This window comes from Pelodiscus sinensis, chromosome 19 (genome assembly GCF_052426305.1).
Source record: "Pelodiscus sinensis isolate ZL-2025 chromosome 19, ASM5242630v1, whole genome shotgun sequence".
In the NCBI taxonomy this organism is placed as follows: domain Eukaryota; kingdom Metazoa; phylum Chordata; order Testudines; family Trionychidae; genus Pelodiscus; species Pelodiscus sinensis.
The window spans coordinates 11,060,972-11,080,803 of NC_143070.1; the positions used below are offsets into that span (position 1 = coordinate 11,060,972).

General features: G+C 50.5%; 1 protein-coding gene across 1 annotated transcript; it reads left to right on the forward strand.

Moving 5' to 3' along the window:
* Window positions 1-7,761: 7,761 nt before the first annotated feature.
* Window positions 7,762-18,085, forward strand: LOC102456255 (C-type lectin domain family 2 member D-like). Its single transcript, XM_089770500.1, has 6 exons — window positions 7,762-8,430; window positions 8,949-9,124; window positions 9,485-9,592; window positions 11,551-11,762; window positions 13,693-13,799; window positions 14,998-18,085. The coding sequence occupies exons 2-6, from the start codon at window positions 9,034-9,036 to the stop codon at window positions 15,167-15,169; spliced, it is 690 nt and encodes a 229-aa protein (XP_089626626.1). The 5' UTR covers window positions 7,762-8,430; window positions 8,949-9,033; the 3' UTR covers window positions 15,170-18,085.
* Window positions 18,086-19,832: the final 1,747 nt, after the last annotated feature.

Genomic DNA, 19,832 nt, shown 5'->3' on the forward strand with positions numbered 1-19,832 from the left:
TGTTTTAATTAAGGAATGTTTCCAGCCTTTGCGGATGCAGACACACGTCTGAAAATGCGACCTGGTTCCACCCTAGAGACTCAGAAGATGAAGAGGGGAAATATTTTAAATCATCTTCTGAGCCCTGACTCATTTCGGAAGGTTTAAAATGAACAGCAGGGAAAGGGAGGCTCAGAGCCTCTGTGGCGGGGGCTGGGGAAGCCTGTAGCGCACATTTAACGAGCTCCAGCCTCTACTCCAGCTCTCCGCCTGGCTCTGGGGCTGATCGGAGCTGGGCAGTTCGGTGTCTCAGGCCGGGGCGGGAGAAGGCTGCAGCCAGAGGGCCGGGCAGGGAGCGGAGATCCGCGCACCCGCCTGTCTCACTCCCCGCCAGAATCCGGCTGCGTTCTGGCGGCTCCCGGTCCCCGCACCACAGCGGCCTCTGCCGGGCCCGGGCAGAACTGCAGCCCCGCGCCCCGTGTGTGCAGCGGAAGAGACGGGCTGTGGCCGCAGCAGGAAACTTGCCAGAGGAAGCACAGAGCGAAACAGCAGCACCCGCCGTGTTTTACTGACGCTGGTTCAATTCTGCCCTGGCTCACCCGGGCTCCCGTTGCTGGAGCAGCAGCCCCAGGGCAGCGCGTTCGCCCCCGCTCGCCCGGACCCGGCTCGGAGCGGCGCCCAGCCCGCCGCGGGGGGAGCAAAGGGCGCCCCGAAACCCGGCCCCCCCCGTACAGCCCCAGCCCCCGGGCGCTGCGTGCGTGTCGCCCCCTCCCTTCCCGCGTGGCAGCTCAGGACCGGTAAATCCCCCCCCCGAGTATCCAGGGGTCCGCGTGATCCCCGACATGGGGTGACTCCCCCCCCCCCGCGCTTCTCCCAGCCCCTGGTTCCTCCCCTGCCCCCCAGAGCGCCCCGCAGCCCGGCTCTGAGCGCGGCGAGTCCCGCCCCCCAACCCGGGCCCCCCCAGCGCTCACCTAGCCCCTCGGAGACTCCTCCGTGTAGCACCGGCTCCGCCCGGCAGCCCCAAAACACTATGTTAGTGTTTCTGTCGTTACACCGGCAGGGCTATAATGGTGCAGAAGGGCGGCGTCTCGCTCGCATCAGGCTGCTGGATCGCCTTTGGGTGGCGCCAACCAACCAGTACCGCATTGCAGAGAGAGGCACCGTCTGACTGCGGGTTTGAGCAAGGGCACAGGGATTCTACAACGAATAAGAAATCCTTGACCCCTATTTTTGTACATTTTTTAGAATAACACTTATTGCAACAGGATTCAGCAGCAGGAAGTTGCTCTAAATAGGTTTCTTGGCTTGTTTGTAAATGTAACGTGTTTGCAGGGAAAGTTTGATTGTAACTTAGTAGAGCTAATTCCACAGGCAGTGGAGATGTTTGAAATACATCGGGCGGAGGGAGGGGGGCAAAGCCTGGGGCTGTGTTAGGGCGGCGGGTCTCAGGGCGCCCAGCTCGGCCCCAGCTGTCCCCCAAGCGGCGGGGTGGGCGCCGGGTCTGGGCGAGCGGCGATCGCTGCCCGGGGGCTGCCCCAGGAGAGCGGCGTGGGGGGAGCCCGGGACTCGTGGAACCGGCAATGTGGCTGGTGCGCCCGGGCTGCTGCTTCACCGGCAGCTTTATGCTGACTGCAGCGCTAGACAGCCTGTGTCCGGGAGCGGCTGCGGTTCTGGATTCAGCCGGGTTCTGTGGGGGACAGGTGAGTGGGATCCTCAGATCTCCGCCCCGGCTTGGCTGAGACACTGAACCCGCCAGCTCCGATCAGAGCTAGGCTCCTGTCAGCCGACGGTCAGGGCAGTGTGTGTGTGTATGCTTCTGAGAAAAGGTTTAACGTCCGTGTCTTTACTGCTAGGACTGGGGTCCCATCGCAGAGGGTGGCCAGCAGGCCAACAGACGCTCTGTTATATAGAAAGAGCTTATTACACCTTAGATTTTAACTGCTAGAACACAGGGGTTCTTTCGCAGCGGGCAGCCTGGGAAAGGCTGGAAAGGTGCTTCAACGGATCTTGTCACCTGGGAGTGACACAGATCCAAATGCCCAAGCTCTCCCTATGTCTGTCTTTTTATGACCGGCTGAAGTTCTTTTAAATTGTGCTTGGTTCTGTTACAGCAACTGAAGGAGTCAGGTTAAAGCTTAAACAGTTACAGGTTTATTAAAAGACTTATAAAAGCATATGGTTACAATGGCTATTGCTCTATTTCTTAAATGCTAACAAATACGGATTTTAAAAATGGTTACAAAGAAAATAAAGATAGAAAATAGAAATAATGGTAGAAAATAGAAATAATGGTACTAAGTGACAGCTTAATCTTTAAAGAGCTCTAAGTCTATGTATATATATACTTAGACAAAGGACCACATCTAGGTACAATTTTTACTTTTTTCTGTGCCTCTCGACTCCAGCGTGTCAGGCCAGGGCCGGTCTCTCAATTCCTAGGAAAGACGAATACGAGGTGGGCGTCCCCTTGGAACCTCGGGAGATCAAACACCTAACCCGACCAGCAGATAGATGGTAGATTGACACTCAAAGAGAATGCGCTGCTGGACTTATCTTTATACCCCTGGGGGCCCGTATTCTCTTTCTTATCTAAGATGCCGAATTGTACTGGTCCATTTTGTGGCGCCAGTTCTTACAAGCAAGTTTCAAGTTAATTTACACTTGCAAGAGAGATAACTAAATTGTGAGCACTAGACATTTTTTTACTGGGCGAGAGATTCCTCCCCCCGCGGATGGATGTGTGTTCGTATCAATATGGGTTAAGTCAAGGGCACTCTTTGGCAGCCTCTTGGTCAGCAATTGGCATATCTCTGTTTATAGCCATTCACGGTCACACAGCCTGGGCCTTCTGCTCTGTGTGCCCTGTATGCTCTAGGCAAGCAAAAATGGATGTTACAAGGGGATTCCTGTCTGGCTACATTCCACCCCCTGATACGACACACCACATCTCAGGATACAAGATGGCGGTGATACCAGCACTTCTTGCCCACCTTGGGGGAATCTAGAAGTGCCCGATGGCCGGAATAGAAGGTTCAGGATCTAGGAATTAGCTAGGGTCTTTTCTTAGTGCTGTATATCGAATGTGCACAAAAAAGGTAGCTGCTTTAACTAGGCATTGCACAATACATAGAGCTATGCAGAAAATGATTACAAAAATTACAGTGGTTAGAGCAGTGGTTAAAAATAAAGTGTAGGAAAGGAGTTAGGGAAAATTCTAGCTCTTGGGCTAACTAATTTAGCCATGAGATGTTTACATTCTTAGTTACAGCATGTCTTACCTTATACTATCTATTGCCACTTCTTTTGCTTCTTCTTAAAGTTATTTTGAGGATTGCGGTGGTCGCTGTTATCGCACTTCTATTGGAAGATGTCACTCTTGTTCTATTAGTTGTTTTGGGCTGAGAGGGACAAACTCAATTTTTAGTCCAGTAGAGGAGTCAAGTAAGGTGTTCTGGTACAGCAGTAGCAGTTGGGATGAGGAAGAAGACTATGGCGAGTTGGAGTACCATGTCTTGCTTCCGCTTAGGTTTCTTTTCTATAGTTCAGTCTATAACCAGCAACAGCGATTACAAGCACTGCAACAGCAAGCGGTATATATACAAAAAGTTCATGATGGTTTCTTGGATCCACACCAGCGCTGGGAGGGATACATCCCACTGGAGCACTGTTCAGGGCCATTGCCTCAGTTTCTTGTAATAAAACAAAAAAGTTCGCCGGTCTTGGATACAATCCAAGCCTCAGTAATGGTTATTGGTGTTAGCCTAACGTCTGCAGTGGTCTAGACTCCTTTTCCTTTGTAGGAGTGCAGTACGCGGGTTTGCATTCTTAAACTGGGGTGTTTGATTACCACAGTGTCTTCAGGTACATATTTAGAATCTTTGAGTGGTACAGTGGGGTTAGGAAAGGTTCTCCTTGTAGGGAAAAATTCTTTACTGATCGGACTGCCCGTAGGGGTCTGCCGATTATTTAATCTTTGCATCACAGTATCTAATCTGTTTTTCTATTTGCCATCTGTGGGCCTTTGGGTCTTCATGGATTCTTTACTTCCCCACTCCTATGGATAGCCACAGGGAAGATGGGGACTCACTACCGCAAGGGCTGAGTGGTTAAAGCTATCTTATTCTTCAATACTGGCTTTCTAATACTTTTAATTTAGTTCTATGTATGTGACTTGAAGGAGGTTACGTTGACTAGAGTCACTGTTTCTCTTATAGGACCAAGCATGGTTCACAGATGTTTAATTGTTAATAGGACCTATGCAATTCTATAATTCTTGAGGCCTTTTAAGGCGTCAGGCACCAATGAGTAGCAGGGCAAGTAGCTGTTGTTGCAATGGTGAGGTTACTAGTTTCCTCATTGTTGTGGGCATCTTTACTTAAATATGCTGATGTCCCACTTGCCTGTGTTGTTTCTTCTAGATTTCTTATTATCTCTGGCGTTTTAGAGCTATTAAAGCAAAACTAATCTGGTGGGGGAGAGGGCTGTTACCCCACTCCTAGTTTTTCTGTTCACGTGATGCACTTCTTGCTTCTTTCTAGTTTCTTCTTTATTCACCTGTGGAGACATTGTTAACATTCTCTTAGCCTAAACAATTTCCAAACTATTATCTTTTTACTGAATTTTAAAGTTGCCAATTGATTGGGCTTAATTATTAATTTTGTTGGTTTAAATTCATGCTTCTGCTTTACTCAGAGTATCTTTTCATTAAAACAATATCTTACACACAACAATATTTTCAATTCGTATTACAATTAAGACACACAAGACAAACTTGGACAGAACACAAACTTACTGTGTCATGACACAGAACCATGGTTTTTTGTCGTTGTTGTTTGTTGTTTTTCTTCAGCTGGCACCAGTGCTTTCTGATGATCTGAAAGACAAGAAAACATTTCTACCCCCGTCGGGGTGGTCTATTATAACTTAAAATACTGCCTCAGATCTGCTAGGGGAATCGGTTACAGCTAGTTCCTTACCACTTCTATGGGCGAGTGAGCTATAACTTTACGAGAACAAGGGTGCTTCATCGGTACTCGTGACTTTCCACTCCCTCGAATTACCTCTAGAGTTGCTAGCCCTCTTCAACGGTGGCATGCCTCAGTTTCCCTCTTGTACCACAGATCAGGCTTAATGTGTGAAGCTATAATGCTTCTCCTTAGCACAAGGTGTTGGTCAGTTACTGTTCCTGCAAGCAAAAAGCTTTTATTTTCCTGAAAAGAACTATATGTACAATGTTACAGGCTTACTTATGAGGGACAGTTGGTTTCAAACCTCGTCAGAACAGACAGGCAGTCTGCACCCACTTACAACTTTGGATCTGAGAGCAAGCTAAAAGTGTTATCAACTCAGCCTTGAACATAGACACAGTGAAGTTTCAGAGTTTGGATTCTTAAAACAATAACTTGGTTTTCTTAGAGAGCAAATTTAACTTTAAAAGTTGAATGCCTAACGCAAGCACTAACTAATTTGTGCATTGTCTGTTTGCAATTTTAAGCAAGAGGACATTGTCTAAAACAAAATAAAACTAGTTCATTTGAAACCTACAAAATAAAGTGACAATATATAGAGCTCATTCTTTGGACAGTCATTTTCTTTTGGGCTATTCCCGGTGGCAACTCCTTTCCTTCCAATATGGGCTTAATGATTGGGAGAGGAGTGTGAAGTGTTATGGCTTGAGCTTGGGTTAGCTCCTTTGTTTCTCTTAGTGCTGTGTAGGCTGCCAGAAGCACTTTTTATAAAGCGTGTAATTTAACTATGACCTTTGCCATAACTTCGAGCCAAACTGTATGGGGCGGCGGGGTACAGTTTCTCCTTCTTGCCATAAGGCATAGGACATCTCTGTGTTTCCCACAGTAAGGTACAAATGAAATGGGGCATTCAGGTGAATCGGACCCATAGACTGATAAGTGCGTATCTCGTTATCAGCTGTCTCAGAGCTTCCTCATGAGGGGGGGGGGCTCATTCTCATCAAGCATGCTTCCTGAGCAAATTATACGGGGAATAGGTACAAATTAAGATTCCCCGTTTTTCCAGATCTTTAATTAGTTCACAGACCGGAGCCATAGCTTCGGCTGGAATGCTGTACTGTTTTATCTTGGTTATAGTGGAAGGCGGGAGAGCGGGGGTTTGAGCCAGCAACGTTCTAAAGCCAGAAAGCTCTAAAAGCTCATTTTTCTCCATTAATTACTTTCTCCTTCCCCTCTCTAGCCTCAGGAGGAGCCGTTCCTGTAGGTGCTCCATGTCTTTATTTAGGGTTCGCACTCGGGTATCCAGGTTCTGGCATTGCTCCAAGAGTTCATATCTCTCTCTCTGCACTCTTATCAGCTCAGTTTCTAAGTTCCAGTAGCTAAAGCAGGCTGCTTGCCACACACCCTTTAACAGCCAGATGCAAGCGCCTTTCCCTAACATCTCTTTATCTTACTTAGGGTTGCCCCATCCCTCTCGGGCAAACTCCTTTTCTGTACAGCTAAAATCCATGTCAATCGTGACTGGCTTCATGCTGCTGTATTTGAACTAATAGCACAATCCTGCCGACTACGCCAATTCTGTCAGCCGACGGTCAGGGCAGTGTGTGTGTGTATGCTTCTGAGAAAAGGTTTAACGTCCGTGTCTTTACTGCTAGGACTGGGGTCCCATCGCAGAGGGTGGCCAGCAGGCTAACAGACGCTCTGTTATATAGAAAGAGCTTATTACACCTTAGATTTTAACTGCTAGAACACAGGGGTTCTTTCGCAGCGGGCAGCCTGGGAAAGGCTGGAAAGGTGCTTCAACGGATCTTGTCACCTGGGAGTGACACAGATCTAAACGCCCAAGCTCTCCCTATGTCTGTCTTTTTATGACCGGCTGAAGTTCTTTTAAATTGTGCTTGGTTCTGTTACAGCAACTGAAGGAGTCAGGTTAAAGCTTAAACAGTTACAGGTTTATTAAAAGACTTATAAAAGCATATGGTTACAATGGCTATTGCTCTATTTCTTAAATGCTAACAAATACGGATTTTAAAAATGGTTACAAAGAAAATAAAGATAGAAAATAGAAATAATGGTAGAAAATAGAAATAATGGTACTAAGTGACAGCTTAATCTTTAAAGAGCTCTAAGTCTATGTATATATATACTTAGACAAAGGACCACATCTAGGTACAATTTTTACCTTTTTCTGTGCCTCTCGACTCCAGCGTGTCAGGCCAGGGCCGGTCTCTCAATTCCTAGGAAAGACGAATACGAGGTGGGCGTTCCCTTGGAACCTCGGGAGATCAAACACCTAACCCGACCAGCAGATAGATGGTAGATTGACACTCAAAGAGAATGCGCTGCTGGACTTATCTTTATACCCCTGGGGGCCCGTATTCTCTTTCTTATCTAAGATGCCGAATTGTACTGGTCCATTTTGTGGCGCCAGTTCTTACAAGCAAGTTTCAAGTTAATTTACACTTGCAAGAGAGATAACTAAATTGTGAGCACTAGACATTTTTTTACTGGGCGAGAGATTCCTCCCCCCGCGGATGGATGTGTGTTCGTATCAATATGGGTTAAGTCAAGGGCACTCTTTGGCAGCCTCTTGGTCAGCAATTGGCATATCTCTGTTTATAGCCATTCACGGTCACACAGCCTGGGCCTTCTGCTCTGTGTGCCCTGTATGCTCTAGGCAAGCAAAAATGGATGTTACAAGGAGATTCCTGTCTGGCTGCAAAGGGCCTAGCTGTGGGAGGGAATGACTGCAAGGGAGCAGGGTACTGGGATCCAGGAGGGCTGTGTGTGCAGGGTGGTGGGGGAAGGGTGCTGGAAGGACAAGGAATGGGAGTGCAGGAGAGCTGGGGGGTACAGGCAGTGTTGGCTGAAAATCTGTGGGAAGGGGAGGGAGTGCAGAGAAGGGGACTCTGCTGGTGCTTTCAGGAAGGGGCCCTGGAATTGATTTTTTTCTCACCATTGATGGAGGCTGAGGGTGAGACTCACCCGTCAGCACCTGTTTTATGCGGATCTCCCCTACCCCCACTGTAGAGAGCAGGAGTCTTTCCCCAGACAGAGCCAGTGCCCTGGGCAGGAGGCGTTACCCAGGCTCATACCCCAGGGGTCTCTCACGGCGCGATGGCCTCAGGGCACGGCCCCCACTGCTCTGATGAAGGCAGCTCGGACACGTTTTCCCACAAGTCTGAGTTATCCTACCGCGTCAGTCCCTGGAGGGAGGGGCTGCAGCTTTGCCCCACCCCTGGCCATGCTTGCTCCATGCCCAGGCACCTAATTTGATACCTGGCAGAGGGGTAGAGCTGCGATGATGGAGTTTGGAGGTTGGGGTGGGGCAGAGCATGGAGCCATCTGCGTTGAGCGGGCCTAGGGGACGCCCTTAGCCAGGCGCAGCCTATTTATAGCAGAGCTGAAGTCTTGAGGCCCTGTCTGTTGGTTGCGTGGAGCAGGGCAGGTTGTCCTGCTCACCTGGAGCCAGCAGGTTGCTCAGGTAGGAGGCACCACCAGAGGTACCAAGGGGGGAGGGTAGAGAAGTTTCCCGTGGGTCAGAGGCAGACCCAGCCTGAGTCACATGTCGGGCATGGTTTGGCATTTTCACCGGGGACTGGCTGCCCAGGCGCAGTGAGGGAGCAGCATGCGTTGCTCTTTGCACGTGTCCCGAGCTTGCTGTCCCCCCAACCCGACCCTGGCTGTGCGGTTGGCTGGGAAACACCCCGGGCTGGGCCTCACAGCTCCCCACATGGGAGCAGCTCCCCAGTGACTGCAGGGGAGCAGGGTACTGGGATCCAGGGGGGCTGTATGTGCAGGTCCCCAGGTCCTGGCTCGCTCCAACGGGGGTGCCTGTCACGCAAGGTTCAAGAGCACATCGGGTCTCTGAAGACCTTGTGGGGATGGGATTTAAGGGGGTTAGTCACCATGGCGCCACCTGTGGCCAGGGCTGAGACACCCCAATTCCCCCCTTTCCCACCCCTGACATGTCCCGTTTGTCCTGTCTTGCATCTGATGCAGCAGCTGGAAGCCATCACCCAGAGAGGAGCTGAGCCCGGATCAGCACCTGCAGCAGTGTCCGCAGCCCGAGCGCGGCTGAGAGACCATGAGGACAGCAGATGAGGAAGCTGAGAGCCAAGAGCCGCTGCGGCAGTGTAGTGATGTCAAAGAATACTGGAAGTCTGGAGGAGAGCCAGGTAACGACATGTTGCCTGGGAACAGGTTGGAGAGAGACACAGATCACTGGCTCCCAGCAGCTGGCTCCTTCTCTCAGCCTGGCTCCTTCTCTCCTTTGGCTGCGTGATGCCTGGGTGAGACCCCATGTGCAGGGATGGGCACTGGGAGGTTAGGGTCCTGCCCCCCAGAACATGCGGGTCCTTATCTCTCTGCCCTTGAGCTCACTAGCCTGGTACGGGCCTAAGCCCCCAGGTGCCGCTCCTAGAGCATTTGGTGGGAGCGTGACGGACAGAACGGGGCGTGTTCTAGGGCAGCCCCAGCCCGGTGCTGTCAGTGAGACGCAGCCTCGCAGCCCGGCCTGACGGGTCCCTCTGTTTCAGGATCTCATGGTAACGCCAGGACACGTAATTACAAGACATCTGCAGTCGCCTTCGGAGTCGCTGCAGTCGTGATCTTTGGTCTCCTCATGGCTGTTACTGTCCTGGCAGGTGAGTTCTCAGCCTCCTCCCTGCCTCCCTCTCTGCATGTCCCACCCCCTTGGAATTGCCCCAGTCACAGCGTCTCCTCCTGGCCTCTCTGGCTCCTGCCCCTGGGACAGAGGATTCCTCAGGGATGCTCCTCCCAGAGCTGCCTCCTGCCACCTCTCAGACCCTGTCCTGGGCCCTCGCTGCGGGGGAGGGTCTGACTGACACTAGCCCCCCCTCCCCTAGCCCATCTCTGAGCACGTGGGGTCCCAGTGCCTGTTGCCGGGCCCAGACACAGTCACTAACACCTGGGCAGAGCATGTGTGTGTGTGTGTGTGGGGGGGGGTGATTGATGGGGTGGGTGCAGGGCAGTAGTGAACTGGGCCCTCTGCCTGCAGCTTGTCGCCCTGAGGTACCAGCCTGGCCTTCCTGCATAAGGATGTTCAAATGTGATTTTTCTGGTTAATTGGATAGTCGATGCAATTTGTACCAACTATATGATTAGTTGATAAGCGTTGCTGTGCTTAGTCACAGTGGAGGTGCCAGCTCCCTCCTGCTGCTCTGCTTTTTAAATGTAGTAGGAGCTGCTAGGTGCAGCGATCAGCATGAGCCAAGTTCTTGTCTGGCAGTCCTGTCCACTGCGAACAGGGGCTGGTGCCAGAGCAGCCTCTGTTAAAACCCTTTTTAAACAAAGGAAAGAAGGACAAATAGTACCACAGGGTTGCAAGAACATAACCCAGTTCTGGGATTCGCTCTGGTGAGCTTTCAAAGGTAGGGAACTTCTTACCCTACGCCCCTTCCTGGAGACCTGATGTGAAGGGCTCACCCCAGTGTTCTGCTTAAACAAAGTGCACGAGATCTTTTATAGGAGAAAAGGCAGTACGCCTCATTGATTGAGAATACAACAGTAGCATATGCTTTTCAATCACTCACACACACAAACACCGTACACACACAGTCCCGCCAGATGATGTTATAGTTACCAGTCCAGAGTCTGGATCAATCTAGTGGCCAGCCAGCTCGATCACTGAGGAAGAGCAGGGCCTTTCGTTGGTTGTGATCTGATGCTTATCCGGCGGAGTTGGTGGCAAGATGAACCCAAAGTTCCATAGCATGTCACCCTGCTTTTATAATCCTCTTTCCCTGTTGAAGTCTATGGATTTCGCTGTGTCAGTCATTCCCAAAACATCTCCAAGAGGCTCATCCTGTCCTGGATTGTTAATCAGTTGTTTTGCCTTCACCTTTAGAGCTGTCAATCTGAAAATCTGATCAAATCTTGACCGTGGGTACACACTGATGGTTTCTCTGACACTGATACTTCTCTTCGCAGTCTGTCTTTTTCAGTTTGTCTTCACCCTCATTGCCCCCCTTCTCACTTGACCATCTGGCTCTAAAGTTGGCCTTCACACCTTTATTTTTATGATGATACATTTCTCATTCACACAAACAGTCTTTCACAGAAACTTTCCAAGGTAAACAATACTGTTTATATTAAGCAAAAGCAAAATCTAAACAATTCACATCGAAGGCCCAGTTCTAATCTCATTAACATAGACACAATAGCAAAACTCTGTCTCTTTACATACTAAACTCACTGAGCTTTAAAACAAAACAGAAAAAGTCTTACTAAAGGGCTTAGTATAATAAAATGATAATGTGTTACCTTACATTGCTACATTATTAATCCTAAAATACAAATTTAAAAAGAATAAAACTTTCAATCCTAACACCAGTATGCCTCATGACGTTGGAGGTCGAGTGGCTGAGCTATGCTGTAAAGCTGAGCTAATGGTTTGATAGGTAGGGAAGCTGAAGAGCAGACAAGCAGACTGACCCAGCCCCATGATGGACTGTAGCATAGAGAGCAGCTGCCAGAGGTTTAAAGTGCCTGAAATGTGGATCTGATGAGATGATTCCTATTTGTGTTCTCAGAGAGCCGGTGTCGCCAGTCTCTTAAACCTGTGGTGCTGTTTCTTTTTCAGTCCTTCTACTCACAAGATCTTCAGATGATCCAGTCTCCTCTGCTGCCTCCTCTCCGGCTCCCCCTTTTGTCCCCTACTGCCTGGAGGGCTGGGTCGGATACGGCGGGAAATGCTACTATTTCTCAGAGAAAGCAAAGAGCTGGGATTCGAGCCAGCGGTTCTGCTCTTGGTTCAATGCTTCCCTGGCTGGGATCGACACCCTGCAGGAAAAGGTGAGACATGGGCAGGTTCTTTGTAACGACAATCGCCTGGGCCCGCCCTGTAATGTGAATAGGAGCTTTGATGTTTCTCAGGACTGAAGGGAAGACTGAATGAGGTTCTAGTAGTGAGGTCCCTACCCTGACCAGCCCTGCAGCTCTGATTGGCACAGACCTTTGGAACCCTCCACTTCTGATTGGAGGCTGCAATTTTGTCGCTTCCCAGGCTCCCCTACCCAGTTTTGGGTTTTCTTGGCAACCAGCCAGGGTGCTTGGAGCTGGTGGTTGAGTCTCTCCATCGCCCCGTGAGAGACCGAGAGGAAGCTGGGGGAGGGGAGACATGGCAGCAAAGCGCAGGTGTGGCTGAGCTGGGAGAAGGGGAGTTGTGGGCAGTGGGGGTGCATCTACACAGCACCCTGGCCTTGAAATAAGCTATGCACTTTGTGCTGCACAAATTCCATAGCTTATTTGGAGGTTATTTCAAAAGAGTGCTATTTCGACAAATCCTTTGTGGAACGAGGGTTACAGGAACGCCAGAATAGCGTGCCCATTATTTTGTAATGCAGTGGTCTCCAACCCTTTTATACCCAAAGATCACTTTTTAAATGACAGACCAAGCCAAGATCTACTGCCCTGCCCCTTCCTTGAAGCCCCGCCCTCTCTATTCTCCTCCTCTCCATCACTTGCTATCCCCAATCCTTATACTGCTACTTTAAAAAACAATTCCCACCATTCCTCGCAGCTACTCACCTGTGCTGTTGCTCGGTGAGTAGCTGCTCCTCAAATGAGGAAATCTAATGTAAATGTACTGCGCAGGCGCGCAGTTCAGAGAGGGCTCAAGAGCTACTCTTAGAGCCTCCGAGATCTACCGGTAGATCGTGATCTACTGGTTGGTGACCATGGTTGTAATGCATTCCGAAATAACGCATGTTTAAAGATGCGGAATAGCTATTTTGGGATACCAAAGTTATCCAAAAATAGCTCCACTGTGTAGATGTAGCCTAGCTGCTCTTGCAGAGACAAAGAGCCTCTGGGCTATTACAGGAAGGTAGAAGTGGCAGAGGATGGAAGAAGAGAGAGAAGCTGTTCTCTTTGGAGGTGGAGGGGTGCACCTGCAGTACCGATTCCCCTGTTCCCAGAGTGCAACGGGGAAACCCCACCCGAAACTGAGAGACAAGCTGAGGTATAGTCCATACTACATGGTATAACTTCTTTTAAGGGTGCCTCTTTTGGTTTCTTACCACAGTAGTTACACTGACGTACCCCCTAATGGAGATGTAGTTACACCGGTGTGAGGGTGCCTTAGAGCAGTTACCTACTGTATATTTGAGAGAGTTTGTCAGTGTGTGTGTCCATGTGTCTGCTTGTTCAAGAACTCCTCAATGGTAAGAGCTAGGACCACCAAACTTGTTATACAGCTTCCTCTTCTCATAACTCATAGCAGGGTCAGGGCTGGGTTGTGCCATGACAATGGGATGTGCCTGGAATGGGGCTCCATCTCATCAAACCAGACAGAAAAGAGACAGAATCACCAGGCAGGTGAAAGGAGCTGGCTGGAGGTGTGCTATCCCTTACTTCCACCTGACGGGACTACCCTAGACCTGAGCCTCCCACTCGCTCTTCTCCCCACCTTCCACCCTCCCATTCATACAGGAACTTTGCTGGCTGTTCCCTTTTGTCAGGGAGCGAGGGAAAGGTGCAGAGTTTGAGGCATTCTTCACTAGGGCTGGGAAGTGCAGGGGGCAGATGGACCTAGACCTGCCCCAGCTGGGGCACGTGCAGCCCTCCCCCGATTATGCCAGCAAACATGGAGAGATGCATCTCACCCCACACTGCTGCAGCGAAAGGGCTCGGGTTGTTCGCTGTCCCCAGGGCAGCAAGTATACAGAACTTCTCACCGCAGAGCAGTGAGTTAAAGTCTGATACACACTGTTCTGTTATTAAGGATTTCGTGATGCGCTACGCTGGCCTCGTGGAGCACTGGATTGGCCTCCGAAGAGAATCCGGCCAGCCCTGGAAGTGGGTGAATGGGACCCAGTTCAGCCAGCAGCTGTGAGTGAATTTTTCTCTTTGTTTTCCCAGGGATGAGTCACAGGGGAGGGCGATGCTCAAGTGGGCAGGCCCACAGCTTCCTGTGTTACAGCTTCTCCTCTCCACACCGCTCAGAACTCTTCTGTGCAGCCCGGTGCTGTGCAAGAAGCAGCAGTCAGCAGCCTATGGCTTGCAAGCCAGATATGGCTCTTTGGAGCCCCAGCTCAGCCCACCCTCCCATTTCCTTTTGTGGCGGGCTGTCCTGGTCGGAGTTAAAACCCCTGGGGGATACATTCTGAGGGAAACAGGCTGTGGTGTGACTGAGCGGCGCAGCTGCTGCATGTGTCTTGAGCAAAGGCTATGCCCTGCCTAGGACGCACTCTGGCCCAGATCCTCAAAAGTATTTAGGCACCAAATTCCTATTGACACGAATGGAAATTCAGCATCTACATCCCCATTGAGGATCTGGGCCTGTGTTACTTTTAATTTGACGAGGCTAAAGAGGCACCACAGACCACGTCTTCGCTCCACTGCCACGATTGAACTTCTGGAGTTCAATTTAGCGAGCCCAGTTAAGACTCACTAAATCAAACTCAGATGGCACCTCTGCCGGCATCTGGCACGCCTGCTCGTGCCAGAGTAAGGGAAGCTCATGGGACTGTTTGCTCCCATTTGCTTCCCGCTATGGGGATGTCACTCAGTTTAAGGTAAGCTGTATTCTGCGTAGCTGGAGTTGCATAGCTTAAGTCAAGCTGCCAAGTCTAGTGTAGATCTGGCCTCCCTGTTGTGATAATGCTCTGTCTTGGCATGCTGCCATTTCCATGCTCTGCAGACTCAGGCAGGTGTTGCTGTGTTGGCTGCACTCTGTGCATATTTACAGAGTTTGCATCTGTCATAAAAGGTCGTATTTTTTTCTAACGGTAGCTCAATGTGGCAGCGCTATGAAAAAGTTCTGGTTTGCTGAGCTGCCAGGAGCCGCCCCATTCTGATCCCCATTTCTGCGTGCTACACCTAGTGGTTGCCTAAAGTTTCCTTCTGCTCCGATCCTTGGCTGCTGGGAAGGAGGTTGGTGGGACTCCTGTTGCTGGTTCAGAAAAGGGGAGACCCTGAGAGGCTGGGAGGGCTGCAGCCCTGCTGCTTTATCGATGTGTTTGCAGGGCCCCCTAGCGGTGACTGATGCCAGTTCTGCTCCTGACAAGCTCTGTGACTTCCATTGCAGGTTTGAAGTACGAGCAGAAGGGGACTGCGCCTACGTGAGCGACGTCTTTGTGAGCTCCTCCAGGTGCTATTCTGTGAGAAACTGGATCTGCAGCAAACCTGATGCCTATACGAAGGCAAAAGAAAATGCAAGAGAGGGAGAGTCAGCAGATCACTATGGAGATCTGTTATGAACAGAGCAGGGTCTCAAACTTCACTGGACCACAGTGGGACCTGTTGTGGCGGCTCACACTCCCTCCGGCGCTGTGCACCATTAGCACCTGCATGAAGCGCAGCCCAACCTGGCACCCCCTCTCTCCTTTCGTTGTAGAAATTGTTGCCTCAAGGCTTTTGCTCCTCCAGGACGATGTTCCTGAGGCAGCGCGTGTGGAACTGAGCAAGTTTCCGAATGTGGCGGCAATATACAGGCCATGTCACCGAGACACACAGCAAGGTATCCAGAACAACTGCCGGCTGGACTGTTACCTTGGTATGAAGTTGAGCACCCTGGTCATTCCGTAAGCACATAGTCAGTATTCCGAAGGCAGCACTGGCTTTGGCTAGTCGAGCAGATACAGCAGCGTCTATGCTGGAGGATGGGATGCTTCCAGGGCAGCAAAACTTTTCCATGTCCTTAAGGACAGTCCTGATGCCTCCTTAGTCCCCAACAATGATTTGCCTCTGGCATTTCAAGTTGACGTCCAACTCTTTTGGGCATGCAGAAAAACCCTCATGCTGGAGTACTATGGTGTGGAGGCGCATCCTCAGGGTGGCGGATTTAGGAAATCAAAGGGTTGTGCCGAATCTGTGGAATAAGGCACTGTGGACCAACAGTACCTAGGAGAAGGGAAATTCTGATTCTAAACCAGGACAGACAGAGGTCTCTAAGCCTATTTGAGCACATCTGTCTATGACAGGCCTGGGCAAAATACGGCCCATGGTCTGGATGCGTCCTTCCCCCCCCCCTCCACCCCAAGCTACTGGGTCTGGCCTGTGGAGGCAGCGGGGAGCTCCAGGCAGGCTTCCCAGCTTGCCCTGAGCACTGTGCAGGAATGCAGCTGCAGGGCTCTGTTTCTGTTTTGAAACTGGAAAGGAAGTGGGGAGTTTCAGGAGCTGCCCTTCCCCCAGCACATTCCCATTGGCCAGTTTCTGGCCCATAATGGGAGCTGCTTGTTGGAATAACACGCAGCCAAGAAGAATCACGCCCCCTCTCCTGGGCTCAGTTGTTCAATGAAGCACATGGCCAGGCAAGCAGTCTGGGAAACATTTCAAGCTCTGTAGCAGGCAGGCAGGCTGGTTTGGCAGCTGACAAGTAAGTCTCTTGGCCACAGCCTGATTCTGGCCCCCCAGCCCTCTGCGCCCCCCAACATTCTCAAACCCTCTGTCCCCCTCTTACACCCACACCCCCTCCCAGATCTGGCACCTCAATCTCCTGCCCCAGATCACAATCCCCTCCTACCCCAGGTCACATCCCAAACCCCCACACTCCAGTCCCCTGCCCTAGGTCACAACCGCTGGCAGAGGGGTGCAGTCTAGACAAACCCTAAGGGTCCTTTGTGCAGGGGCAGCAGTGGAGCTGAATCAACAGAAGCTGAGGCAGTGTGTGCACTGCCAGATCTCTAGCCTCTTCCAGCTACTATCAGGGCTGGCCACCTGATAAGGATGCTTGTGTTAGTGTGCTTGGAAAGGGGAATCGACTATCTCGCAATTACATATAAATGATCTTAACATCTTTGTCTGTGTGACGGCGCATCGGGGTTCCCCCGACTCCTGCACCCCCGTAGTGTCACGAACAGACTCTGACAGCCAGTAGGACTGAGGAAGTTTATTGCTTCTCCAAGGATACAACACAGCACAGATGTAATCTAGTTACAGGCCAGGCCTAGGATGCCTCAGCCCCCCTTGAGGTGGGGGAGCCTGGGCCCCTAAATCCCAGCCCCCTTGCTTAGGCTGCTTCCTCCATGATACCAGACAGAAACCGACTCTCCTCCAGCCCTGCCCCCCAGACAGAGGTTGGTCTCCGCCTTCCTCCCTTTGTCTCTCTCCCTGGGAGGCAACTTGTTGGACAGGTTGTGAGACCCTTGCCTAGTGACTCATCCACTGTCCTGTTGGGCCGTGCTACAAATAGCCGCCAGTGGAGGTCACCCACTGCTCAAGCCCAGCAACCAGCAAGGCACCACCGTAGCACACTGGGTTATAGAGCAGACAGCACGCCCCCACTACGTCACAGTCTCTTGATACAAATACAGAATAAAACTAATACAAGGATACTACTCTCGTCATGCCCCCAATCCTTCAGCTCTCCTCTGATCCCAGAGTGGTTTGATCGCCCACGGCCAGAGGGAGAGATTTGTAACACTTCCCACACAGACCAGTTCATCCTCGACAGCATGGTTCCTGTTAGAGAAAAAACTGCCTCCCTCCCCCGCCCCCCCCAGTAAAAAGTTTGGCCAGGCCGCTCTTGATATAGTGGGCTGCAGTACTCCTTGGGAGAAACCAGCCGCACCCTTCCTGCATACCATTGCCTTTAGAAAAAGGGAAAATAGCCTCAGGCTCTCACCTTGGCGTGAGAACTGCAGGGCTTACCTGGTCACATGAAACCTGCACAGTTTTGGCCCAACCCTTGGACACAGACCCCCCCACTTAGTGACCATTGGGCCATATATGGTAATATGCAAGCGCGGGAAAGCAATGTGCAGATTTGGGGATAAATACCCATGGCACAGTTCGCTCTAGGAGGTCTTCGCAACACACGTATCACCGTGCGTGTGTCTTCCCGTATACTTCAAAGCGCTGCCGGCCTGATCAACCGCCCCGCCCCCTCCCTCGACTCTCAGGTGTAACCAAGGCCTTCGCACCCGAACCGATATCTGTGAAATATTCCGTGTGCTGTGTAAGTTGGTAGGTATGATTTGATTTTCTTTGTTGTATAAGCTTAGTGTTGTAGTTTTTGGTAGTACATAGATTTTGTGGTTATTATTGTTATTAATTAGTGTAGCTGGATATTTTTAGAATAGAGACTATTCCCTTTGCTATTCCCATCCTTATATTTCTGACACGTTTAACTAGAAATCATAGAATAAATAAAATAAATACTGTAAATTCATTATTAACACGGTCTATTAAAAATCTTAGAATAAATACTATAAATTCATCACTGTTGTAAATAAATATTCTTTATTTGATAAAACGGTCCACCTGGTTCTGTCCTTCCCCCCTTGGGTATGCATCATCGGACCTGTGATTCTCACGACAGTTCCCACTAAGGTGCATGTGCGGGACCCAAATTCTCGGTGCAGCCCACACAGGCACCTCCTCAGCAGGGCTGGGCTATGGCGGCTCAGCTGCTCTGTGGTGGGCCTGTGTGCACTTTGGCTGCCCCACCAAAGTAGTTGGGGCCACCACCACACAGTCCTGTCCCTGGCTTCAGGGCTTCCTCAGGGCTGGAACTGCAAGCACAATGGACTGCATGGGGGTTGGCAATAATAGCCCCAGGGCTCTGTGCCTGAGCTGCTGTGGGCGGGGGGGGGGGGGGGGAGGAAGGGGGACATGGCAGCAGCTACTCCAGCAACCAGGCCTGAGCTGCTGCATGGCAGGTGGCGGTGGTTGCTCTGGGGGTCAGAGCCTGAGTTGCCATGTGGTGGGAGGCTGGGTGGGAGCCATATGGTGATCAGCAGACCTGTCGTAGTGCTGGCCTTAGGGCTGGGCAAACTGGGAGCAAAGTACAGGGGTGGGATGAAGAGGGCACTGCAGGAGTTAGGGTTAAAGGGGGCACAATGCAGGGTAGTGAGAGGGTGTAGGGGTTAGGGAGCCAGTGGGTGTAGGAACTCTGGGAGCAAGCTTGGGTGGGAGTGAGACTGGGTGCCAAGCAGGGTAGTTTTCAGGGTGGGTGGCTGTAGGGTCATGGCCCTTGTTAATTATCCCTTTTTCCTAGTATCTTTTACTTACATAATTTGAATGATTTTAAAATGTTGTTAGTAACTGACGGGCTCCACGGCGGCACAGCCACAGAAGTGCACACAACGTCAGTATTGGTGCACAAGATAAAACTCACTGGCTACGTCTACACTGGCATGATTTTCCGAAAATGCTTTTAACGGAAAAGTTTTCCGTTAAAAGCATTTTCGGAAAAGCACATCTAGATTGGCAGGATGCTTTTCCGCAAAAGCACTTTTTGCGGAAAAGCATCCGTGGCCAATCTAGACACGCTTTTCCGCAAAAAAGCCCCGATTGCTGTTTTCGCGATCGGGGCTTTTTTGCGGGAAACACTACTGTGCTGTCTACACTGGCCCTTTTGCACAAAAGTCTTTCTGAAAAAGACTTTTGCCTGAAGGGGAGCAGCATAGTATTTCCGGAAAAGCACTGACGATCTTACATGAGATCGTCAGTGCTTTTGCGGAAATACAAGCGGCCAGTGTAGACAGCTGGCAAGTTTTTCAGGAAAAGCGGCTTACGAACAGCGCCGTCGCCATGTAACTCTATGGGATCCGAGTTACGAACACTTCGAGTTACGGACCAAGTGTTGGTCCATAACTTGATCGTAACTCAGGGAGTGGCTGTACTTACAAAAATAAGAAATTCTTAGGTAAATGCTCATTAAGATTGGGGAGCTGCATTGTTTGACATTTCCCCCTTTCTACTCCCAGATATAAAGAATGTTTTGTTTTAGCATCTATTAATCTAAATTTCACATAACGGAGCCTCCTCCCAATGTGTGCAGGCTCATTTGTTTTCTTATTGCTGATGCAAGTACTTGTATTGTATTATAGACCCATCTCCTCATTTGAAGGTTCAGCATCGTATTATCTTTACCATCTCTTCCTGGTTCTGGATCACTAGCATGTGAAACTTTTTCTC

Bases quoted from the DNA above. Each gene is read 5' to 3' on its own strand.
- LOC102456255 (XM_089770500.1), top strand. From the start codon at position 9,034: ATGAGGACAGCAGATGAGGAAGCTGAGAGCCAAGAGCCGCTGCGGCAG. The intron at 9,593-11,550 runs GTGAGTTCTCAG...TTTCTTTTTCAG, and splicing joins GGCTGTTACTGTCCTGGCAG to TCCTTCTACTCACAAGATCT. The intron at 13,800-14,997 runs GTGAGTGAATTT...CTTCCATTGCAG, and splicing joins ACCCAGTTCAGCCAGCAGCT to GTTTGAAGTACGAGCAGAAG.